The 24,510-nt window shown below is 35.4% G+C and overlaps 1 protein-coding gene across 1 annotated transcript; it reads left to right on the forward strand.

Annotated features, from left to right (window-relative positions):
* The first annotated feature begins 56 nt into the window (after window positions 1–56).
* On the forward strand, window positions 57–23,447 carry ptpn2a (protein tyrosine phosphatase non-receptor type 2a). Its single transcript, XM_056475504.1, has 9 exons — window positions 57–299; window positions 1,200–1,290; window positions 1,866–1,966; window positions 6,893–6,991; window positions 14,339–14,476; window positions 14,568–14,777; window positions 14,925–15,086; window positions 18,648–18,775; window positions 22,760–23,447. Exons 1-9 carry the CDS (start codon window positions 243–245, stop codon window positions 22,950–22,952), a joined length of 1,179 nt encoding a protein of 392 aa, XP_056331479.1. The 5' UTR covers window positions 57–242; the 3' UTR covers window positions 22,953–23,447.
* The last annotated feature ends 1,063 nt before the right edge of the window (window positions 23,448–24,510 follow it).

A 24,510-nucleotide genomic window follows, 5' to 3' on the forward strand; every position in this document is an offset into this window, starting at 1 on the left:
TTAAGAGCAATTAGAACGGAACGTAAAATACCAGAAGATGGCAGTAATGCAACTCAAAGGATGCAGGCTGCCGGTAAAATCAGAAGAAGAAGAAAAAGGAAAACATTGCGTAAAACCGTTTCTCTTAATTTTCTCCAAGGAGTTATGTCAATTTGTAGCAACGGAATAGCAAAAACTCATTTGATATGAGACAAAAATTGATTTACCCGTTTACTTGTGAATGATCCCTCTTTTTAAGAAAAATGGAGCAGGAGTTTAAGAACATCGATTCATTTGGAGAGTGGCAAAATCTTTTTAACGTGAGTTATAACATGCCATAACAACAAAAAACACCAGATGGTTTATAGTATACACACTTGAAACATCAGCTGTGCTCTACCCTGATAGATTTGCTATGTTTTTAAATAGTAAATCATATAAGCAACGCGGCCCGTTTGAAACAAACAGGCATGCTTAAAGTTTGCACAATATTAAGATAGTTTAGTTTAATTAATTTATTTCTATAGCACTTTTACGATGTAGATTGTGTCAATGATGAAGAAAAAAAAAGAGTAAAATATTTAAAATTTTGGAACATTTCAGCAATCCAAGCAGGCAGGATAGTGTTGCCATATTTAGAGGTAAAGTTGGTTTTATATCCGCAAGTTCGTTTATTTTTGAACAGTGATATGCTCCCTAAGTCGTTTACTACGCTACTTTGAATATTCGATCTGAAATTGCATGTTAGTATGAGTTCAAAACAACATTAGCACAATTGAATTGACTGTGAACAATGTTGTACTTGGAAATTCATTGGCTGCTAATATGATATTCATTCATTCATTTTCTTATTCCCTTTATTAATCTGGCATCGCCACAGTGGTATGAACCGCCATTTTATCCAGCATATGTTTTACACAGCTGATGCCCTTCCAGCTGCAGTCCATCACTGGGAAACATCCATACACTCTCATTCACACACTACGGCCAATTTAGCTTACCCAGTTCACCTATACAACATGTCTTTGGACTGTGGGGGAAACCGGAGCACGGAGAGGAAACCCACGCGAATACGGGGAGAACATTCAAACTCCACACAGAAATGCCAACTGGCCCAGCTGGGGATCGAACCAGCGACCTTCTTAAATGATAATATATTAATAAATAATTGTGTATTTTTTAGACACTTTCTAACACTGTTTTTTGTAACTTCTTTCTAGGAAATACATAATCAGTCTCAAAAGTGGTCCTACAACGTGGCAAAGTTCCCAGAAAATTGCAGTAGAAATAGATATAGAGACGTCAGTCCTTGTAAGTTTCATATATATAAAAATGTTGCAGTAGTCAACATTTGAGGTGGTTTAAAATGCTGTTATTGTATAATTTATAGTAATTAATACATTTAATTAATTATAAATGAATAAGTATTGATATTGCAAATTATTGTATTGTTACAATAGCATACACTATCTATATTTATTAATTTATTGGTGTTGTTACACATTTAGTTTTAGGACAATTTTTGAATAAATGTTTTGACCCACTGCAAATGTTAACAACTATTTTTAACAGTGTTCCACTCATCTTGTAATCTAAGAATTGTTAAGCAGAATAATAATCTCAAAACATTAACTTTCATTGTTTTAAAATATATAGCGTTATATCAAAATGTACAGCAGTAAAAACGATTGGGGATTTTTGTGTACTGTGAAGGCATCCATAGATCTTAATCTACATTACAAATTTTAGGAAGAAGTATTTATTTTTTTTAAACATTCAAAAAAGCATTTTGAAAAGGCATTTTATTTGAGCTTAATATTAATGTTAGTTGAATTTTTCAGAAATTGTTTTGACCTTTTTCCTAATTTTTTTAAACCTGCATTTAGATGATCACAGTCGGGTGAAATTAGAGAATTCTGAGAACGACTACATAAATGCCAGCTTAATTACCATGGAGGAGGCTCAAAGAAGGTACATATTGACACAGGTATGGGAAAAAAAGTTAAATTAATAACTTAAATTTATGTCTGATTCATGTGATTGTTGTCAACAAATATATACTCACTGGTCACTATATTAGGTACACCTTACAAGTACCGTGTTTGACCCCCTTTTGCCTTCAGAACTGCCTTAATCCCGCATTGCATATTTTCAACAAGGTACTGGAAATATTCCTCAGAGATTTTGGTCCATATTGACATGATAGCATCCTGCAGTTGCTGCAGATTTGTCGGCTGCACATTAGGGCTACACGATTTTGAGAAAAAATCGAATTACGATTTATCTGATCAAAATTGTGATTTGCTATTTTGAAAATGGAATTTAATATAATATTATAAAAAAAAACTACAGGTTTTATGTGGTGGTTTAAACAGCACCAAAGAAAGATGAAGCATAATTACAAAGTACTCTAAACTGGCCTTAACATTTAGATTGTGTTACATTTTTCATATTGGTTTCATGACATTTACGATGCATTGAAAATTTTTTCCATACACAATTTTAGATGTCACAGCACAAGAATTTTTGTAATAAAATGCATAATTTATAAATACATTTATATGTATTTATAATTTTTGTAATACAATTTTGTCCTTTAATACGACCAGTCAGCTAAATGTACTGTATCTTTCATTTTCTGTATCTTTAAAGAAATCGCTCTTTTTGAATGTTTCAAACAAAACTCAAGTAAATGCACAGAACAACATGAAAATTTATAGCAAATAAACTAATGTAAATATTACCATTAGCATTATTTTGCTTTTTGAGCATCGAAGTGAGCGTCGAGTGAGTTCTTAAACACCTGTGACTGGTCATTGCGTTCCCGCACTCAACAGAAAGGGCTGTGATTAACTGTCAGCGCGGCTCTGGTGTTATTCACTGATGAGTGATGCGGATACAGATAAACGACCCCAGTTCTGGTGTATAATGCGCGGTTATCACAGCTGCTCCACAATAGATGTGCTGGAGAAAACTCACACTGTAACAGTTGAGAGAGGAGAGGCAATATTTCCTCACGCAAGCAGGTCATAGGTCCACACACACACACACACACACACACACACACACAGAGAGAGAGAGAAGCAGAGCAGAGATGAAGTTTACAGCTTTCGTTTCATCTCCATAGCAGTAAAAATAAGGGCTGGTGGGTTCTGCTTTTTAAGTAACGTTAGTTGAGTTTTAATTACCCACGCTTGCCTCCCTTGTCATAGTAATAATCTAAATAATCGCAGCTTTTGCGATTTGAAAATCAGACCTTTTCAAATTGTGATTTAAAATTGATTAATTGTGCAGGCCCACTGCACATCCATGATGCGATCTCCCGTTCCACCACACCCCAAAGGTACTCCATTGGATTTAGCTCTGTTGACTGTGGAGGCCATTTGAGTACAGTGATCTCATTGTCATGTTCAAGAAACCAATCGGGTATGATTCAAGCTTTATGACATGGCAAATTATCCTGCTGGAATTAGCCATCAGAAGATGGGTACACTGTGGTCTTAAAGGGATGGATCTGGTCAGCAACAATACACAGATAAGCTGTGGCGTTGACATGATGCTCAATTGGTACTAATGGGCCCAAAGAGTGGCAAAAAATATTGCTCTCACCATTACACCACCACCAGCAGCCTGAACTGTTGATACGAGGCAGGATGGATCCATGCTTTCATGTTGTTGGCGCCAAGATCTGACCCTACCACCTGAATGTCACAGCAGAAATCGAGACTTATCAGCCCAGGCAACGTTTTTCCAATGCTCTATTGTCCTAATTTGGTGGGCCTCTGCGAATTGTAGTGACACTCATTGTGGTCTTCTGCTGCTCTAGCCCATCCAACCTCTGGCATCAACAAGACATCTGCGCCCACAGGACAGCCGCTCACTGGATATTTTCTATTTTTCGGACCATTCTTTGTAAACCCTAGAGATGGTTGTGCCTGAAAATCCCAGTATATCAGCAGTTTCTGAAATACTCAGACCAGCCCATCTGACACCAACAACCATGCCACATTCAAAGTCACTTAAATCACCTTTCTTCCCCATTCTGATGCTCGGTTTACTGTAGCAGATCGTCGTGACCATGTCTACATGACTATATGCCTATATGCATTGAGTTGCTGACATGTGATTGGCTGATTAGAAATTTGCTTTAACGAGCAGTTGGACAGGTGTACCTAATAAAGTGGCAGGTGAGTGTAAGTTATATACACAAGTTATCTCCCTGCTTTATTGAATTGCCAGTATTTAGCTTTATTAATGATGATGTGTCATTTTATTAAGTTTTAATAACTATCATGCCAGTGTCGCATCCAGCACAGTAATTAATTCTCGTTGTTGACACTATTTGTGATCCTTGTCATTTTATAACCATACAATCATTAAAGATTTGCATTAGGAATGAACACATCGATAATAAATTATTTTGTTTTTTAATTTATTTTCAATGATCATGTGTTTAGTGTCATCACCATTAAAAATAAGATGAATTCATTAAAGAATACCTTCTTTCTCAACTATATAGATTTGCATAATATCGTTTCTTGTGAATTATTTTAGTCTTCAAATATGCAATTTTACATTTTTATTAGAAGATAAATAAGGGTGCACAGTGGGTAGCATGATCGCCTCACAGCAAGAAGGTTGCTGGTTCGAGCCCGGGCTGGGTCAGTTGGCATTTCTTTGTAGAGTTTGCATGTTCTCCCCGTGTTCCCGTGGGTTCCTTCAGGTGCTCCGGTTTTCCCTGCAGTCCAAAGACATGCGGTATAGGTGAATTGAATAAACTAAATTGGCCGTAGTGTATGTGTGTAAATGCAAGAGTGTATGGGTGTTTTTCGAAGTGTTGGGTTGCGGCTGGAATGGCATCCGCTGTGTGAAACGTGCTGGATAAGTTGGCGGTTCATTCCGCTGTGGCGACCACTGATTAAAAAAGGGACTAAGCCGAAAAGAAAATGAATGAATAAATAAGGGTAGAATATAAGAATGAAGTATATTTTACATCAACATAAACACCTTGTGTTAGTGCACTTGTTCTGAAAATAATTTAAATGTAATAATTGCCTTTAAAATGAAGTAAAAACAGAAAACCCTAAACAATACAACAAAACCTGTGCAATCTTATTTTTTTATTAAAACAAAAGTGTTATCTTACAGTTTTTTTCAGTCGCTTATTTGGTACGTTTCTCAAATCATTTTTGGTATTTTTAAAACAGTAAGTGCATTTCTCTAAACAACTCGACAAATATCAAAACATATATTACCTGCAAAAGCCAGTGTCTTGTTGAATAGTTCACTTGTTCGTTAGTTCATCTCTCAAAAATAAATATCTCTGTCAACATGAACATGTCCTTGTGTTATGATTAAGACAAATTATCAAATTGGTTAGTCATGTTGTCAATCTAACAGTGTTCTCTGGAGCGAGATACTAATGTATGCCTTCAATTTTTTTTTTTTTAAATAAGGTTACAGCTTGGTGTACAGTTGAGGTCAGAATTTTATTTTTTTTTTTTTAATATTTCCCAAATGATGTTTAACAGAGCAAGAAACTTTTCACAGTATGTCTGATAATATTTTTTCTTCTGGAGACAGTCTTAATTGTTTTATTTTAGCTAGAGTAAAGCAGTTTTCATTTTTTTAAAAACAATTTTAAGGTCAAAATTATTAGCCCCTTTAAGCTATATTTTTTAATTATCATGACTTCAACTGTATGTTGGAGTTTTATGGCAAGAAACTGTACAAGATTCACATTAACACATAGCATATGTGTTGGGGGGGGGGGGGGGGGGGTGTTGACATAGCATAGAATTGTACATAATCATTTGCATGGATGTATCAAAGCATTTGCAACATGTTCAAAGAAATGAGAAACTGCTTTTTTGATGTGCACAAATAACATGATGTGAAGATTGAGCAGGTAGTTTCAATTCTGATTTGAGAAATGTACCAAAGCAACTGAGAAAAACTGTAATATTAATATTATCAATGAATAGTATTAAATGTACCAGAGCACAGTTCTATTTTTAATTAGCCAATATTTACATATTTGTAAATACTTTGGCCGATCTGTCATGTTACTTGTTAGTGATTGATCATACGTTTCCATTTATATGATAATTTTTTTCTATTTATTCCACATATAATCGATACACATAAATGGAGCTATGCTAAACACTTCCGATTCTGTTTACCTTTGTGCTCTGTGTGTGCATTGATGTCAACCTGCTCGCTAAAGATAAATTGCTGAATTTTCAGTATTGCATTACACTAATGTTGAGCACAACAGTACTTAAGTCAATATGTTTTTGACCATTTCTGTATGAAAATTTTTTGTTTTGTTTTGTTTTGACCAATCTCGTGCTATGCAAGCTAAAACTTCAATAACTCTGGTGCGAGTTGTGTCACTTGCTTTACTAAATTAAGTTTGCTTCTGGGTGTGAGCTTTCATGGTGTCGTTGCCATGCAACCATCACTGCTGTAGCAAACCTTACATATTGGCCTGTTCATGTCTTTCCTTATTAAATTGCCTCAAACCAAAAACTTACTCAACCAAAACTGGCCCATGGAGGTTCAGCACTTGTCGTCTCGCCAATGGTTGCAATGAACAGGCTGTTGTAGTGCCCTTATGTGCAGCATGTCGACTCGTTTCTGGTAAGAAGAGAGTGTTAGAGAGTAAAGACTGAATTGATACTAACCAAAAGCAAGATCGTATTGTTTCAGTTAAATATTTCAGTATCTAAATAGCAATATTTTTGATAACACTCTTCCTGACTCTGTTTCAATGTAAAGTTAATAAAATCAAGGGGTTAGTTTCATCCTACTTTGGGGGTCTTATTTGACTGGATTTTATGAACATTGCTCTTGCTCATATCATCTAATTGTTATCACATTTAGTTATGCATATACTTTCCTCTACCTGCAGGGTCCCTTGAAGAACACTTGCGGTCACTTCTGGCTAATGGTTTGGGAACAGTGTTCCAAAGCTGTAATTATGCTTAACAGAGTTATAGAGAAAGGCTCGGTGAGTCACATTTGTTATTTTCTTTGCTTTAATTTATTCGTAAGAATATTTATTTTAATTTACAAAAATTATAAGTGTTTTTGATTTATATAAGCATTTCAAGAAATTTTGCTACAGTTGGACCACTACCACCGCCACATGGCAGTTAAGACAAAGACATTAAGACAAAAAATATATATTTTTGTCTTTTTGTGTAACACAAAAAGTTTTGTGTAACAGCCACTTGCAAAACTACTGCCTGGTGTTCCAAAGGATGCGAACGGACAGGAAATAGGCATTTACTGTGAGATTTGTTAATGGAAAATATTATAATTTCGTCATTAATCATTTTAAATTTGTTGACAAGCTTTATTATCATTGTAAATGCTAACAATTTTTTTACACAAATTTTTGGAAATCAAAAATTAAAACGCAATTCAAATCTTAAAACAACTAAATAAATAAATAAATAAATGTTTTAACATATATGTTAAACAAATATGTAGAGATCTGTATGTTATTTGTTATTTTAAAGGGATAATAGGACAAATACAGCCATTAAATAGCCTTTGTTTTTATTTTGTTGTGTTGTTTTTGTTGTTGTTGTTGTTGTTGTTGTAGTTTTTATATGAGCTTATAGGACGAGTAATGGATGCATACAGTTAGGTCCATAAATATTGGGACATCAACACAATTCTAGCATTTTTGGCTCTATACATCAACAATTTAAAAACGATTTAAAATGAAATTAACAATTTGTTCTTTAACTGCAGACTGTCAGCTTTAATTTGAGGGTATTTACATCCAAATCAGTTGAACGCTGTAGGAATTCCCATTTTTTAAGGGTCCAAAAGTAATGGGAACAGAATTATGATCACAAATCAAACTTTAACTTTTTAATACTTGCTTGCAAATCCTTTGCAGTCTATTACAGCCTGAAGTCTAGAATGCATAGACATCACCAGATGCTGGGTTTCATCCCTGGTGATGCTCTGCCAGGCCTCTACAGCAACTGTCTTCAGTTCCTGCTTGTTCTTGGGGCATTTTCCCTTCAGTTTTGTCTTCAGCAAGTGAAATGCATGCTCAACCGAATTCAGGTTAGGGGATTGACTTGGCCGTTGCATAACATTCCACTTCTTTCCTTTCAAAAACTCTTTGGTTGCTTTTGCAGTATGCTTTGGGTCATTCTCCATCTACTCTGTGAAGTGCCGTCCAATGGGTTCTGAAGCATTTGGATAAATATAAGCAGATAATATTGCCCAAAACGCTTCAAACTTCAATTAAAATTGCAATCTGTGCTCCTAATAAAAAATACTGCAGAGCACTTGTTAAATCAGTGCTTTAATCTCAGTATGTAAAAAACCTATTAGAGAAAAAATAAGAATTAAGCCATAAGTTGCAGAACAGATGTGTGCAAGTGCATGGACTATATTTTCAAAATGTGAATCAAAACAGTTCAATTGGTAACACTTGAAGTTCAATAGTTTGATTTGAAATCAGGCATTAAGGAACCCTATATTGACAAAATGGCCCATAGAGACCCACAGAGATGCACATTTTTGGGACTTAAAAAATGCATCCGCCTGGGGTTTCGCTTGATGCGGTCGCGCGGGGTCTGTGTGTGCTTTGGACCAGCGCTCTTGTACTCGTGTTTGTGTTTTGTTCTGTCGACATTGCGCCATTTCATTCTCAGCGTCTCAAGCTGAAATAATTATACTTTCGCCTGCCGCCAAGTCACCGAATCGCGCACCTCGCGAAATGGACGAGGCTTTTATACTTGCCGCGTTCGCCGTTGTGATATTCTTTTAAACGACAAAGGGCGGTCAAAAGAAACCCACCGTAAAATCAGACAGATAAACAAAGTAGGAAGTTTCCAGAACTACGTCATATCATAATATCATTCAATATTTTTAACCAATTTTTTTTTATTGTTTTTATACAATATTTTAATGATTATAAGCATTTTTATAACCATTCAAGATTTTTTTTAATCAAACTTTGATGCATCACTTGCTTTTGTTCATATCGCGGACAGTTTTAAGATTTAAAGTTTATTACAATATTAATCATAAGAGTACATGAGTTGCTCTGCAAATATATATTTTATTATGGCAAGAATAAAAGCAAAACAAAAAAGTACACTTTCTAAAAAAATACTGATTTTTTTTTTTTTTTTTTTTTTTTTTAGATTTAGCCCGATCCACAAACATATACATTAGTGTAAAAGCTCTGACTGGTGGAAAAACATATTCTGTAGTTGTGTATACCTGGCTCTCCACTTTTGCCATGGCCTCTTTTGGCAAATTTATCCCTCAGGTTTTTCCAAACTTTTTAACGTAAACTTTCCTCCTTTCCCACTACTGTTGCTATTTCTAGCCAATAATTATTAGTCATCACTTGCTTTTGTTCATATCTCGGACAGTTATACCTATTACAATTTATTAAAATATTAATGACAACAGAACATGGATTTCTCTACAAATATATGTTTTATTATCGCAAAAATATACCAAAAAAAGCACACTTACTAAGAAATACAGATGTTTTTTAGATTTAGCCCGCTCCACAATTCACACATTACTGTCTGGCTAGTTTCTGTCCTATACTTATGCTAAAAGGGTAAAAATGCACTTCACTTCAGAAGTGCTACCAATCCTCGCTTACTTTTTAAAACATTTTCCTCCCTCCTCTATCCTCCTCCTTTACCAGCATCCTCCACACTCACTACTGATGACTTTGCTACATTCTTTTGCACCAAAACTGCAAAAATCAGTGCTCAATTTGCTGCACCTACAACAAACACGCAAGATACACCACCAACACCACACACACTCACCTCTTTTTCCCAGCTCTCTGAGTCTGAGGTGTCCAATCTCGTGCTATCAAGCCATGCAACCACCTGTCCGCTTGATCCCATTCCCTCTCATATCTTGAAAGCTATTTCTCCTGCAGTCATACCAACACTGACTCACATAATTAACACATCTCTTGACTCTGGTCTATTCCCTACTTCATTTAAGCAGGCTAGGGTACCCCACTGCTAAAGAAACCCAACCTGGATCAAACGCTACTTGAAAACTACCGACCGGTATCCCTGCTTCCATTCATGGCCAAGATTTTGGAGAAAGTAGTGTTCAATCAAGTCCTAGACTTTCTTACTCAAAACAACTCATGGACAACAAGCAATCTGGCTTTAAGAAAGGCCACTCAACTGAGACTGCCCTGCTCTCGGTCGTGGAGGATCTCAGACTGGCTAAAGCAGACTCTAAATCATCTGTCCTCATCTTGCTGGATTTATCAGCTGCTTTTGACACTGTAAACCACCAGATCCTGCTATCTACGCTTGAGTCACTGGGCGTCGCAGGCACTGTTATTCAATGGTTCAGTTCCTACCTCTCGGACAGGTCATTCAGGGTGTCGTGGAGGGGAGAAGTGTCCAACCTACAGCATCTAAACACTGGGGTACCTCAGGGCTCTGTTCTTGGGCCACTTCTCTTCTCTATCTACACGGCATCTTTAGGAACAGTCATCCAGAAACATGGTTTTTCCTACCACTGCTATGCTGATGACACCCAGCTATACCTCTCTTTTCACCCTGACGATCCCTCGGTTCCAGCTCGCATTTCAGCCTGCCTGTCAGACATTTCACACTGGATGAAAGATCATCATCTCCAGCTTAACCTCACGAAAACGGAAATGCTTGAAGTTTCTGCCAACCCGACTCTTCACCATAACTTTTCAATCCAGATGGACGGAGCAACCATCACTGCATCCAAAATGGTAAAAAGCCTTGGAGTAACAATTGATGACCAACTGAACTTCTCTGACCACATTTCTAGAACTGCTCGATCTTGCAGATTCGCACTCTACAACATCAGAAAGGTCCGACCCTTCCTATCTGAACATACAGCTCAACTCATTGTTCAAGCTCTTGTTCTCTCCAAACTGGACTATTGCAACTCTCTGCTAGCTGGGCTACCAGCTAGTTCTATCAAACCTCTTCAGCTGCTTCAGAACGCAGCAGCACGAGTGGTCTTTGATGAACCCAAAAGAGCACATGTCACTCCGCTACTCACCCGTTTGCACTGGCTGCCAGTTGCTGCCCGCATCAAATTCAAAGCTCTGATGTTTGCTTACAAAGTGACCTCTAGCTTGGCTCCTTCATATCTGCTCTCACTTCTGCAGATATATGTGCCCTCCAGAAACTTGCGTTCTGTGAATGAACGTCGCCTCGTTGTTCCATCCCAAAGAGGGAAGAAATCACTTTCCCGAACTCTCACATTCAATCTGCCCAGTTGGTGGAATGAACTCCCTAACTACATCAGAACAGCAGAGTCACTTGCTGTCTTCAAGAAACGACTAAAAACGCAACTGTTTAGTCTCCACTTTCCTTCCTAATCTGCAACTGCCTCTCTGGCTATACCACTAACTGTGCCCTCTCTCTCTCTCTCTCTCTCTCTCTCTCTCTCTCTCTCTCTCTCTCTCTCTCTCTCTCTCTCTCTCTCTCTCTCACTCTCTCTCTCTCTCTCTCTCTCTCTCTCTCTCTCTCTCTCTCTCTCTCTCTCTCTCTCTCTCTCTCCCCAAAAAAAAAATAAATAAATAAATAATTAAAAAAAAATAAATAAAAAAATAAAAATTTTACTAATGCTTTGCTTCTTAGACTTTACACACCTGAAACTTGTCTATAGCACTTGTTCACTGCTGCTCTTATAGTTGTGTAAATTGCTTCCTTGTCCTCATTTGTAAGTCGCTTTGGATAAAAGCGTCTGCTAAATGTAAATGTAAATGGTCCAACGTGATTACACCAATAAAGCCCAGAGAAACAGGGCAGCAGTATATTGTAAACCGATAGGTTTAAATATTCCTTTACAGTTATCAAAGAAATAATTCTGTGAATCAGTGTAAATAAGTAAAATCTATGACCGGTGGAAAATCATACTTCTGTAATTGTTTACCTGGGTCTCCACTTTTGCCATGACCTCTTTTGCTTTTAATAAACTTATCCTTCAGTTTTTTCCAAACCTTTTAACAAAAACTTTCTCCTTTCCCACTGCTGTTGCAATTTCCAGTCAAGAATTATTGATCATCTGGTTATCTCTCTGATCACGGGTCATAAAGATGTCTAATCCATGAGTATAATCCAGGCTTCAGTCTGGTTGGTTTGGTTTTAGTTGGCGCTGAGATGAAACATGCGCGTTGCATATATGTGATCGCACAGTAAGGTTTTCATCTATCGTGTGCTCTCCTGTCTTGCGTCTGTTTATGTTGATGTTGTCCAAGCACCTGGCTGGGTGTTTACATTGTGGCCGCGTGCTTTTGTTGTGTGCTTCAGTGTTGTGCTTTTAGTGTTGTCTTGTGAATACCGGTTAATGCGTTCTCTCATTGGCTGCGTGTTCTTGTCTCGTTTTACAGTATGTGAGCACATGGCTTGTGTTGTCTCTTTGTGTCATGTGCTGTCCCATCTATTGTCTAGTCCCACCCTCCTTGTTAACCCATTATTAGTTAATTATGTTCACCTGTTTGTGTAAATTATTTTCGCTTATATTCTCCTCATGTCTGCTGTCCTGTGCCAGTTCGTCGTCATATGTTGCCTTGTCCTGAGTGTTCCAGTCCTGATCCCTGCCAGCCTGCCCATCCTAGTTTGTTTTGATTGTTAATTTGTTTTATTAATGTTTTCCTCCTCTGAGTTGTTTGTTTTTCCTTTTATTTTATTTTACTATTAATAAATACCTATTATTTCTGCATTTAAGTCCTCACTCCTTTTCCCCACTCATGATCCTGAAATTTTTTTTGTCATTTTTTTTTCATTTGCTCTATATTTTTTTAATTTAATAAAATTGATTATTAATGTTAATAATAACATATTATTTATACAAATCTAAAATGAGAGCAGGAGAGAGAGTGCAGCTGTTATGCACATGGTTCCTCAATAGCATAAAAGATAAATTGTGGATTTTTATGTATTTTCATTTTATTTCAACAGCCTTTAAAGAAAACTTTAACCCATTGAAAATAAACAGTGTATGACACTGTCATAATACATAAAAATATTGTTAAAAATGACTATTTTTGGTTGCATGTAATTGTAAATTGTTTTTATTTATTTATTTTTTAATATATAAATTTTATATAAAAAACTGAAAATGGATACTCGTATGGTTAAGTAACTTCACTCATAAATCTTTGCTATAAGACTTAACATTTTGTTTTTGTGCTTTTATGAGATTCTATGTAAATCATTTCACACCAAATGTGATTTTCTGAGATATATTGTCATATTAGTAGAGTCACACATAGCTCGGACAGTCACATAACATGACAATTTTGATGTTTAGATAAAAAAAATGTAAGTGGAGGTCTGTATTCATCACCTAAAGATATGGTATGCTGTAATAATATCTTCTCAGAGGAACAACATAAAGGTATAAATATTTTTACCAAATATAATTTTTATTAGGAGATGACATCATGGACAGGTAAAAATGCACGTCACATCATAATTATATTCACAAGATCACCTTGTCATGAACAATGAGGACCAAGTAACATCTCCAGGTTCTTTGAGAACCAGAGCAAAAAAGTGATATGGACTACTATCTATAGTGTATTGGTTTTATTTAACAAAGCTGCAACAGTTTTTTCATGTTAAAACAGCTCAGCTGAACAACTGACAAAATTCGTTTTATTTCAATATTTGTTTTACTTTTTAAAATGGTTCTGATTTTTAATAAATAATATTTTGAAAGTAACAAAGTGCTGTGGTAACGATTTGGTATCGGTATCGTGATATTTAACTAGGGTATCGTATCAAAGTCAAAATTTTGGTATCGTGACAGCACTAGTAACGACCTTTCTCCAGTAGAGAACGTGGCGCATTTTGAAGAGCAAACTGCGGCAATGAAGATCCCATACTGTTGCCCACCTCAAGACTTGTTTGCAGGAATAATGGGACAAAATTACACTTGAAACACTTCATTACTTGGTGTTTTCATTCCCTAAACTTATTTTAGTGTTGTGAAAGGAATGGCAACATTACAAAGTGGTAAATGCTTTACTGTTCCAAGTGTGTGTGCGTGCGTGTGTCTATACTCTGCGCTTACTGATGATTCTAAATGAACTAATAGGCAGCCTTAATAATACGTAGACTATAGTATTTTAACATTACTATGTTTTAAGCACATGCCTAGCATAAATCATGATATTTAAATGCTGTATGATGATCATTAATTTGCTGATACATGAAATCAAATAATTTGAATATGTTTTAATTTAATTTAATTTATACAGTATAAAGTAATATTTTTAGTTATAACAGATTTTTGTTGTAGGTTGATACCAATGTATTAATATTCTGTTTGCTTTGTATAGGAGAAATGTGTACAGTACTGGCCATCAAAAGAGGAGCAAGGCATGGATTTCAGTGACATTGGGTTCATGGTGACACTTGTGTGTGAGGATGTTAAACCAAATTACACAATAAGACTATTAGAACTTCAAAATGGCAAGGTGTGAATGTAATGTTAAATTATATTGCTTTGAATGTTTCTAAATGAAAGGCATGAAAATAATAAAATTAATTTCTGTCTAATCTGTTTAGAGAGGAGAAACCAGAGATATCTACCATTTTCATTACACAGCATGGCCTGATTTCGGCGTACCAGAGTCCCCAGCATCCTTCCTTGACTTTCTTTTCAAGGTTCGTGAGTCTGGATCATTAGGGCCTGAGAATGGACCTGTGGTGGTCCACTGCAGTGCAGGAATAGGACGATCTGGATCTTTCTCGTTGGTTGACACGTGCCTCGTCTTGGTAAGATGATTTCAATTACCACACATAATAATTACTTTTACTATATTTATGCTATATCTTAGGCAGCATTTACAACCCTAGGTCATAATTCCCCTTTATCAGATATGAGCAGTGGAACTGACTTTTAATGGCCTTTTCTATTTATAGATGGACCAGAGAAATGACTTTTTGGCTGAGGACATACAAAAGGTTTTGTTAGATATGAGAGAGTATCGAATGGGCCTTATTCAAACCCCAGATCAACTTCGGTTTTCATATATGGCAGTCATTGAGGGAGCTAAGGTTATTCTGGGAGACTCTACTTTACAGGTAGGCATGGGCCGGTATAAGATTCTGACGGTATAATAACCTTGGATAAAAATATCACGGTTTTACTGTATCATGGTATTGTGATTACTGCTCTAAAATTTGTTCTTTTTAAATGTCTGAGTAAAACACAAAAACTTTTTTCCCCTTTGAAAACAATATATTTTATTTTGGGAAACATTTACAATATTTTGTAGTAGTAAACATGTCAGGCTAAATAATTCAAATGAATCATTGACTTCTGCTGTCTTCATTTGTTTCAAAAACACAGATTTCTTTACAATTTAAAATGGCATCTTTATATTTTTTTTCTGCTGGAGATACTGTTGTCCTAAAAAAAATGTAAATAAAAAATCGTACACATACCTCAGCAATGGTATTACAGATTTGTCGGTTTTAAAACCTTGACTTTTCCAAACCGCGGTTTACCTTGAAAATGGTTATTGTCCCATGCCTATTTACAGGTATCGAAAATATGGTGCAATTGCATTTATTATCTACAATTTTTAGTATAGTAAGATACTTTTACAAATTTATAAAAATAAAAACATTTTAAAACACTTATTGGCCTTAACGCACACCAATGATATATATTTTTTATTTTAAATCAGAATCAGAATTAATCAGAAAGAGCTTTATTGCCAGGTATGTTTACACATACTAGGAATTTGTTTTCGTGACAGAGCTTCTACAGTGCAACAGGATAACAGAGACAGGACAAAAAACAGATAAAAAATATATTTAAAAAAAAAATAGAAGTAAGTAGTGAGTGCAAATATACAGATTGACAAGTGTATGTACATGTTTATTACTATATACAACGTTATATGTGCAGCTGTTATGTGCAAATTGGCATGTAAAGTGTGTTGTTAAATAAGTGTATATGTGTATAAAAGTGTATAGCAAGTAGTGATGTTGGTTTCGCAATTATTATCATCAAGTGTTCATGAGATGGATTGCCTGAGGGAAGAAACTGTTTCTGTGTCGGGCTGTTCTGGTGCGCAGTGCTCTGTAGCGTCGACCAGAAGGTAAAAGTTCAAAGAGTTAGTGTGCTGGGTGTGAGGGGTCCAGAGTGATTTTGGCAGCCCTTCTGCTCGCTCTGGATAAGTACAGTTCTTGGGGAGTAGGAAGGGTTGTACCAGTGATTCGCTCAGCAGTCCGAACTATTCGACGTAGTCTTTGGAGGTCGTATTTAGTAGCTGAGCTAAACCAGACAGTTATTGATGTGCAGATGACTGATTCAATGATGGAGGTGTAGGACTGTTTCAGCAGCTCCTTTGGGAGGTTAAACTTCCTAAGCTGACGAAGAAAGTACAGCCTCTGTTGAGCTTTTTTGACAATGGAGTCAATGTGAGTGTCCCACTTAAGGTCCTGAGAGATGGTGGTGCCCAGGAACCTGAATGACTCCACTGCTGCCACAATGCTGTCCATGATGCTCAATGGGGGGAGAGCAGAGGGGTTTCTCCTGAAGTCCACTGTCATCTCCACTGTTTTGAGCGTGTTGAGCTCCAGTTTGTTGTGGCTACACCAGCCAGCCAACTCCTTAACCTCCTGTCTGTAAGCAGACTCATCACCGTCCTGAATGAGGCCGATAAGTGTGGTGTCGTCTGCAAACTTCAAGAGCTTCACAGAGGAGTCTTTTGATGTGCAGTCATTCGTGTACAGGGAGAAGAGCAGTGGGGAGAGGACACACCCCTGGGGGCCGCCAGTGCTGATTGTGCGGATGCTAGATGAGAATTTTCCCAGCTTAACCAGCAGCTGCCTGTCCGTTAGGAAGCTGTTGATCCACTGACAGACAGAGGTGGGCACAGAGAGCTGAGTTAATTTGGGCAGGAGAAGTTGATGATGTTAAACGCCGAGCTGAAGTCATAGAGGTGCCATAAAGGTGCCATAGAATGAAAAGGTGCCATAGAATGAAAATCTAGATATCTTAGGTATTGCCGAATAATAAGAGCTGTGATGTAAGTGTTCTCTCGCCCAGTCTAGTGTCTCACTCGCATACAATACACACACACGCCTTTAAACATGCAACTCTACTGACAACTGATCACTGTGTTGGTCGGTAGCGCCTACCTGGTTAAAAATTCCAGGTAAGTTAAATTATTTTTACAGAATTATTTTTTGAATCATTTATATGAACTCTTTTTCTCAGCAGTTTATGAATTCATTTTATATGCTCATTTAGAAACACAGAAATAACCTCTGGAATTAGAAGAAAAAAATATTTAAAAAAATTTAGTAGACGCCATGTTGTAGTGGTTTCAATTAAGGTTTTATCTAGAAGTAGTGAGTGAGATATCTTTATGCCACCACAGAGTTGGGACAAAATTACACCTGAAACACTTTTATTATTTGGTGTCTTCAGTCCTTAAATGCGTTTATGTTTTGTGAAAAGGAATGGCAACATTACAAAGTGGTAAATGCTTTACTGTTCCTACTTGTTTTGAAATGTGTTCAATCTAAATTGGAATACGAGAAAAAAAATCACGAGGAACACATTAAATAATGTTTGTTGTATTTTCTGCAATGAAATACAAGTCAAAGTAAATTAAGAAATCGCTGCTTTTTCCATACTTCCCAACTTTTTTTGATTTGGGGTTGTAAATGTAATTACCATAGAATCAAGCAGACCAACTTACTTTTTATATTAGTAACTTTGAAAAATTTGCTCTAATTTAGTCTCAACAAGACTTAATTGTTTTAAATCGAAATCTCAATAGCCTACACAGTCTTAAGTATACTTGACTAATGTTAATGTGTTAGTCGGAGCTCTAAGAACATTGAATATTACACCCCTCTGCTCCATCTACCATGTTTTACTCTGTTAATAACCTGAGCAGAAGCTTGTGGTATTAATCGATAGACAATGTAATTTACAAGAGTAAAGGAATAGTTCACTTAAAAAACAAACAAAAACAATCCTCACCTTTTACTCACCCTCAAGTGATTCCATACCTGTGTGAGGTTCTTTTTTCTGTTTAACACTAAAGAAGATATTTCGAAAAATGCTAGAAATCTGAACTATCACCTACCATCGTAGGAAAGACAAATACTTCAGAAGTTATTTTCAAGAGTTATTTTTCAAAATAACTTTTTGCTCAACAGAAGAAAGAATCTCAAACAGGTTTGTGAGTGAAAGACAGTCAAATAAATATCAGAATTGTCATATTTGGTGATCTATCCCTTTAACTCACTTTACTGATGACTTTTTACAGCAATCTGTGCTTGTGGTATCTACACTAGGAGAAGCCCTAATGCATGTCTTGAGAGAATTATGTGTGTTCATGTGCATGCACATAAACCTGCACATATACACACATACACACTGGGGTATTCAGTGTGTGTGTGTGTGTGTGTGTGTACAATGTGTCTGTGTGTTGTATACTATGTCTTGAAAATACACTACTGCATTTTTTTTTTTGTTAAATATTTGTTGCATTTTAGTTTTAATGTAAAAGGCAAGTTTCTTTAAAATATAAAAATAAAAACTTTTTTTCCCAAACAAAATAAATGAATTTGGATCCAAATGAGGACCCAAATGTTTATTTGGTTTCATCTTTTTAGAGCCCGATCTTGAGTCCCGAGAATGACATTGGAGATTCTGACTGTATGAGACCACAGAATTCAGGAAGAGAGCGAGAATGGAAACGATTTCCAAAGGAAGAGCAGCTTAGCAGGTTAAAAACATTCAGGTAAGAGAATGGAACAAAATAAATGTCAGGTTTTTTTTTTTTTTTTTGCAATAATGGTTAATTTAAAATCAGTTTGTTGTTCTTTTGTCTACTTCTGTCAGCTATGATTCTAATGACAGATTAAATTACATTTAGTAATTATATGGAAATATCTGATTTTCAGTAAGCATGCATTAAATAGGCTATATGCACAGCTAGTGTTTTTTTTAGCCAATGATGAACTACCTGTGAGAGCTTTATGTGACTATTTTCAATTTTATGAGATTTCTTTTACAGCAGCAATGTTGTAATGTAATTCAAATATAATCAGTTAAATACACTTAAGCCTCCATTTAATTGTTAAAGCATAAAAAGATGAAAGACTGTTTAAATGCAGGCACCATCATTAGCTGCAGGTGACACAGAAATTCCATTAAAAATATTGGGGTAAAATTAAATTTACATGACTTGGCGCGGAAAAAAGTAATTTAATGCAGTGCTTCTTGTTTAGTCTGATATCCACTTTATATCATATCTCAGCCAGGCAGTGGAGATGGCTGGTTTTTTAAAGAAATCTGATCTTAAACGCAGCAATTTTGTACCAAATAACAATTGACCAGGGCTGGCTGATTGAAATTAAAAGTCTGTGTGCATATACCCCATTGATCATAAGTAAAAAAGATTTACTTATTCCTTAATAAATAAATAACCCAATACTGAGCAATACAGCTATTTGTGACATAAGAAACGTTTTGACAACTAAATCAACATAATGTAATAACCTGAAATCAATATGCTTACAGTATATAATGGTATTTGCTGTGTTTCCTCTAGGATTTTTTTCCAGCTGTGGCGGCAGGCCTTTTTTACACAGATCTACCAACTACCTGTGGCATTATTTCAATGATTATTACGATATTACAAGTCGAGATCACATTTATGTACAGTAATAGCCTACGAGTATGTGAATCTCTTTGCTTGCGCGCAGATTTCCTCTGCTTGTGCACAAAACTTCTTGCACGCCCCCTCAAATACAAGCTGATCAAGCGCAGATCTTCTTGTGCGCTCTCAAATAAACGCTGCTAAAGTGCGATTTAGTGCGTTTATGTAACAAGTATGTCTCCAACATTTATTAGATTTGCTAGGAATATTTATGAATGTCTCCAACAGACCTACAGAGCGGTATTAATGTGTTCTGAAGTAAAGTGAAACAGATATACGTCATGTTTGCTTGCCTCATGCATCACGCACCTGTCAGTCAGCCAGTCAGTCAGCACGTAACCTTAAAAGGGTAAACAAATAATGCACAGCACTACTACTGTTATGGAAAAGTTCGTGCTGTTATAATTCACTTACCTTTTAATACGTTTTGGTGCGATTATAACCAGCTATAAAAAAAAAAAAAACACAACTGAATGTTTTGAATGAAAACCTATAATGTATCCGTGGCAGGATCAATTTTGGCGTGGCGCCCCACCATGGAAGAATTTATGTAGCAGAAGCCATGGGATTTGTAATAATCAGCTGTCCCATCACTGAAATCAAATAAGGGTGGATGTCATGTGTTAATTCCTGAGGTGTACAACACTTTCTGTGATTAGTTTTCTTCTTTTATCTTCAAATACATTTTACACTCATCTTGATGTGAAGTTGTGATCCCCTGGTGTATGGAGGTGGATTGTGAATGAGCGTAGATGTAAATATCAGCAAGTTTGGATATTTTTACTAAGCTGTGCTAGACAGCAAGGATCTAATCCTAAATTATTTATTTTCTTTAAGTTTTCTTTAACTTATGTTAGAGTTACTATTCTGCAAGTTGTCAGAGTGATGAATATTCTTATTTTAAAACCAATCATTATAAGGTAACAAAATATCAAATTAGAAAGAATGGAAGGCACTTAAGACAAAGTGGATGAAATAAAAAATTTCTACATAAATTCATAAAACATTCACATTACAGATACTCATAATTTACAGTTAAAACATAAAATAAAAAGGTTGTATAATTCATGTATAGGAGTATTTACCAATATAATTTATGAAACAATAAATAAAAAAATTGGCTAACAGATTATGGTCTCCACTGACATCCATTGTATTTTTCTTGTAAATCTTTGTGTGCATATGAATGTGTGTGAGAGAGCTATTTTGAAAAAAGTTGGAAAACTGTAACTACTGACATCCATTGTAGGAAAAACAAACACTACTGAAGTCAATTGTTAAAAGTTTCCAACATTTCTCAAAAAATGGGGGAAAAGATTAGGATGATGAAATTCTGTTATTATTATTTACTCACCCTCCTGTTGTACCAATCCCCAAAGACCTTCATTCACCTTTCAAAAATAAGACATTTTAGATGGAATCTAAGTGCTTTCTCAGAGACAATTTAAAAAATGTACATTTTATAGACAATTTTTCAGTTGAACATAAAAGAGTATTATGCTAGATATAATACAGTTTTTCAAAAGGTATTATAAAGTATATATTATAAAGTTTTCTCACCAGTGAATGACATGATCTAGTGTTATAAGCTTGTCTATGGTCATCAATTTGGTGTGTGCATTCACGAGGCATGGCTTTGGACAGTAGGGAGGGATGTGTGTTCTCTGTCCTATTATACTAAGTTAGCATTTTCACAGATCGCCTACTGCACCTTAAATTAAATCCCATTTTGTTATTTATTTAGTCTATTATTTTATTCAACAGTGATGTTGCATGATAACTTGCTATATACAAAGAAATGGGAATAATTCCTTTTTGGCATTTAGCTGTTAAGGCAAGCATAAATTATTTAAACTTGATACAGGCTCTGACTTTTAATATAAAATACCTCAGTTTTACATGTATCAAAATAAACTACAAAATACAGCAGCCACAAATGTATCAAAATAAAATACGGTATTTTGTATTTTGAAAATACTACAAAATACTTCTACAAAGGAGCATGAAATTTCTTAGCAAAACTTCCATCAACAGGCCTATTCGATCAATCCTCTTACCATTAAACTGACTAGTAAAGTAAACAATGATTGAGAGCAACAGCATTTCTTTGTTTAAGTCTGCTTCTCTGTCACCTCATCCACCTCTTCTGTATTTTAGTGCAATTTGTTTTTTACAAATTTCATACATAAAGTCCTGTCTTGAAGATGATCTCTGGATGAACTGTAAAAAAAAAATCACTGTAAAAACCATCTAATGCAGATAATGAGTTGGAACATAGTACTATATCTCTTCATTGTGTTTTCATCCATTGGGTGGCCAGTAAAATTGACAACATTTCTTAACAGTCTTATATTTTAAAAAGGTGATCAATGAAGAGGCTATTTTAATTTTCATTCTTTTTTCTTTGGCTTAGTCCCTTGTTTATGAGGGGTCACCACAGCAGAATTAACTATTCCAGCATATGTTCTTACACAGTGGATGCCCTTCCAGCCGCAACCTAGTACTGGAAAACACACACACACACACTCATACACTATGGACAATTTAGTTCATCAATTCCCCTATAGCGCATGTGTTTGGACTGTGTGGGAAACCGGAGCACCCGGAGGAAGATAGTATTATTTTAATGCTGTTATTAATCTTGCATGTGCATGTTGGAAAGCAAATTAAACGAGACACAGTTCACATATTATAAATACAGATTTGTGACTAGTCAAAGTAGAATTAGATATATATTCAATTATCTAAACAATTCATACAGTATATCTTGATGTGTAATTGTTAAAACTTAATCTATTAATAATTAATAAGAAGTTACAATGTTTATATCTTCTAAATGTGTATTTTGACATTGTATTCCACTCCTCTCTCTGTTCGCAAACTCTGAATAAACCCCAGCACTTTCAGATGACTGAAGTGTATTAAGTACAAAACTACTTTTTCATAATTTTTGCTTGAAGTAAACCAGTATAAAGGGTGCTACAAATGTAGTTGTACTAATAAATTGGAATATTGTACTTCACCTCACTATTTGTGATTTATTGAGTATGTTATTTTTTCCAGTCTACGCAAGAGGAACCGCAAGGAGCGGATAGCCAATACAGCACAGCAAGTGCAGAAAATGAAGATGAAATTGAGTGATTCAGAGAAAAAGAAAGAGAACTGGCTGTTCTGGAGACCAATTCTACTTAATGTCGGCGCTGGTGCAGCTGTGGCATTTGGACTCTGCATATGCTGGGCCTTTCTATCCCAGTAATTGTCCCACAGATAAATTTTCCTGTTTTTAATTTTGTCCAGAGACACAAATTGTTTTCTTGGTAGGTGCTTGGATGTTTCTGAATAAGGACATATTTAAGAATGTTTACAAGCATTCATACCCAGATATTCTACATATTTAGTGAATGTATGTGTGATGTAGTTATTAGTGTAATGAATGTAGTTCAACTTTTGTAATACCATCTTGGTAAGTTTTCGAGGTCTGACAGTTTTCACTGTACTCTATTCTGCCTGCAGCATGCTGTTTAAAAGTAGTCTCCACTTGGTTCTGATTGTTGTATTTATTTGATGCTTTTGTCTTCAAATTTCCACTTGGAAGTTCATAAAGTGACTCATTTGTTTCTACAGGTTAAAGCTCAGCGAGTTACTATTCATGTTACCAATTGAGGATCTTTTAGTAATAAACTGACTGTAGATTTACCCCAAATGTAATAAGTGGTGTGGTTTCCACTTGTACATGAATGTACATAATACATTTTACTTACAAAATATTGCTGTTTTTGTATTATTGTTTGTTTATTATTAATCATTTGTGCATATACTTAGTGCAATACTTTGCTTTCAAATAGTATCTTTCATTCAGTTTACACATATTTAGAATTGACTACTTTTTATGAACAGTGTGAAACGTTAAGAAAGGTAACCTATAGGATTCTGTTTACCTAAACATTGAAATGAAACAGGCCTAAGTAACTGAAAAGTCCAAGTGATGAATTGCAGATTGTGGACATGCAGTGTGTGTTTTTATTATATGTTTTGTCAGTCCTTATGCTTAACAGAAGTATTTCATTGTGGGTATAATGCCAATTGCTTAGTCAAATTAGATGCCTCTTTCTGTGCTAGTTGCAGGGAAGTGATCCAATATTTCCAAAACTGGTAATTTAACTCTGTCTACTAGCCAAAACAATCTTTTTGGTTTATAGATTACGTGTGTATCAAAACACACATGAATAATAAACTAAATACAATACAGTTGAAGTCAAAATATGAGCCATCTTATGAATTGTTTTTCTTTTTAAAATATTTTCTAAAGTGATGTTTAACAGAGCAAGGCAATTTTCACAGTATTTTTTCTTATTGTTTTATATTGCCTAAAATGAAAAGTTTTAAAAAATTTTAACCCGTTAATATTATTAAATATAAATATTATTACCCCCCTTAAGCATTTTTTTCAATTGTTACACGATTTGTTTAATTCCCCTAACTTGCCAACTTACCTAATTAACCTATTTACACCTTTAAATTGCTGTTTATGATGAATACTAGTATCTTGAAAAATATATGAGAAAAAATTATGTTCTGTCATCATGGCAAAGGTAAAGGAAATCATATTAGAATTTTGTTATTAGAATTATTATGTTTAGAAATGTGTTATACAAAATCAGAAATTGGGGAAAATTATACAGGGGGTTAATAATTCAGGAGGGCTAATAAATTCACTGACTTCAACTGTATGCATGTTTACACACACATACACATGTGTTTCCTGTTTTTTTTCCCCCACTTTCTGTTTAATGGAGAGAAGATTTTTATAACAC

The sequence above is a fragment of the Danio aesculapii genome, chromosome 16 (genome assembly GCF_903798145.1).
Source record: "Danio aesculapii chromosome 16, fDanAes4.1, whole genome shotgun sequence".
Taxonomy (NCBI): Eukaryota; Metazoa; Chordata; class Actinopteri; order Cypriniformes; family Danionidae; genus Danio; species Danio aesculapii.

What these genes read in the sequence shown, in the direction of transcription:
- ptpn2a (XM_056475504.1), top strand. Translation starts at nt 243, where the DNA reads ATGGAGCAGGAGTTTAAGAACATCGATTCATTTGGAGAGTGGCAAAAT. An exon ending in AGTGGCAAAATCTTTTTAAC is followed by an intron (nt 300 to 1,199) that starts GTGAGTTATAAC and finishes ACTTCTTTCTAG; the next exon opens with GAAATACATAATCAGTCTCA. An exon ending in TGGGAGACTCTACTTTACAG is followed by an intron (nt 15,087 to 18,647) that starts GTAGGCATGGGC and finishes TCATCTTTTTAG; the next exon opens with AGCCCGATCTTGAGTCCCGA.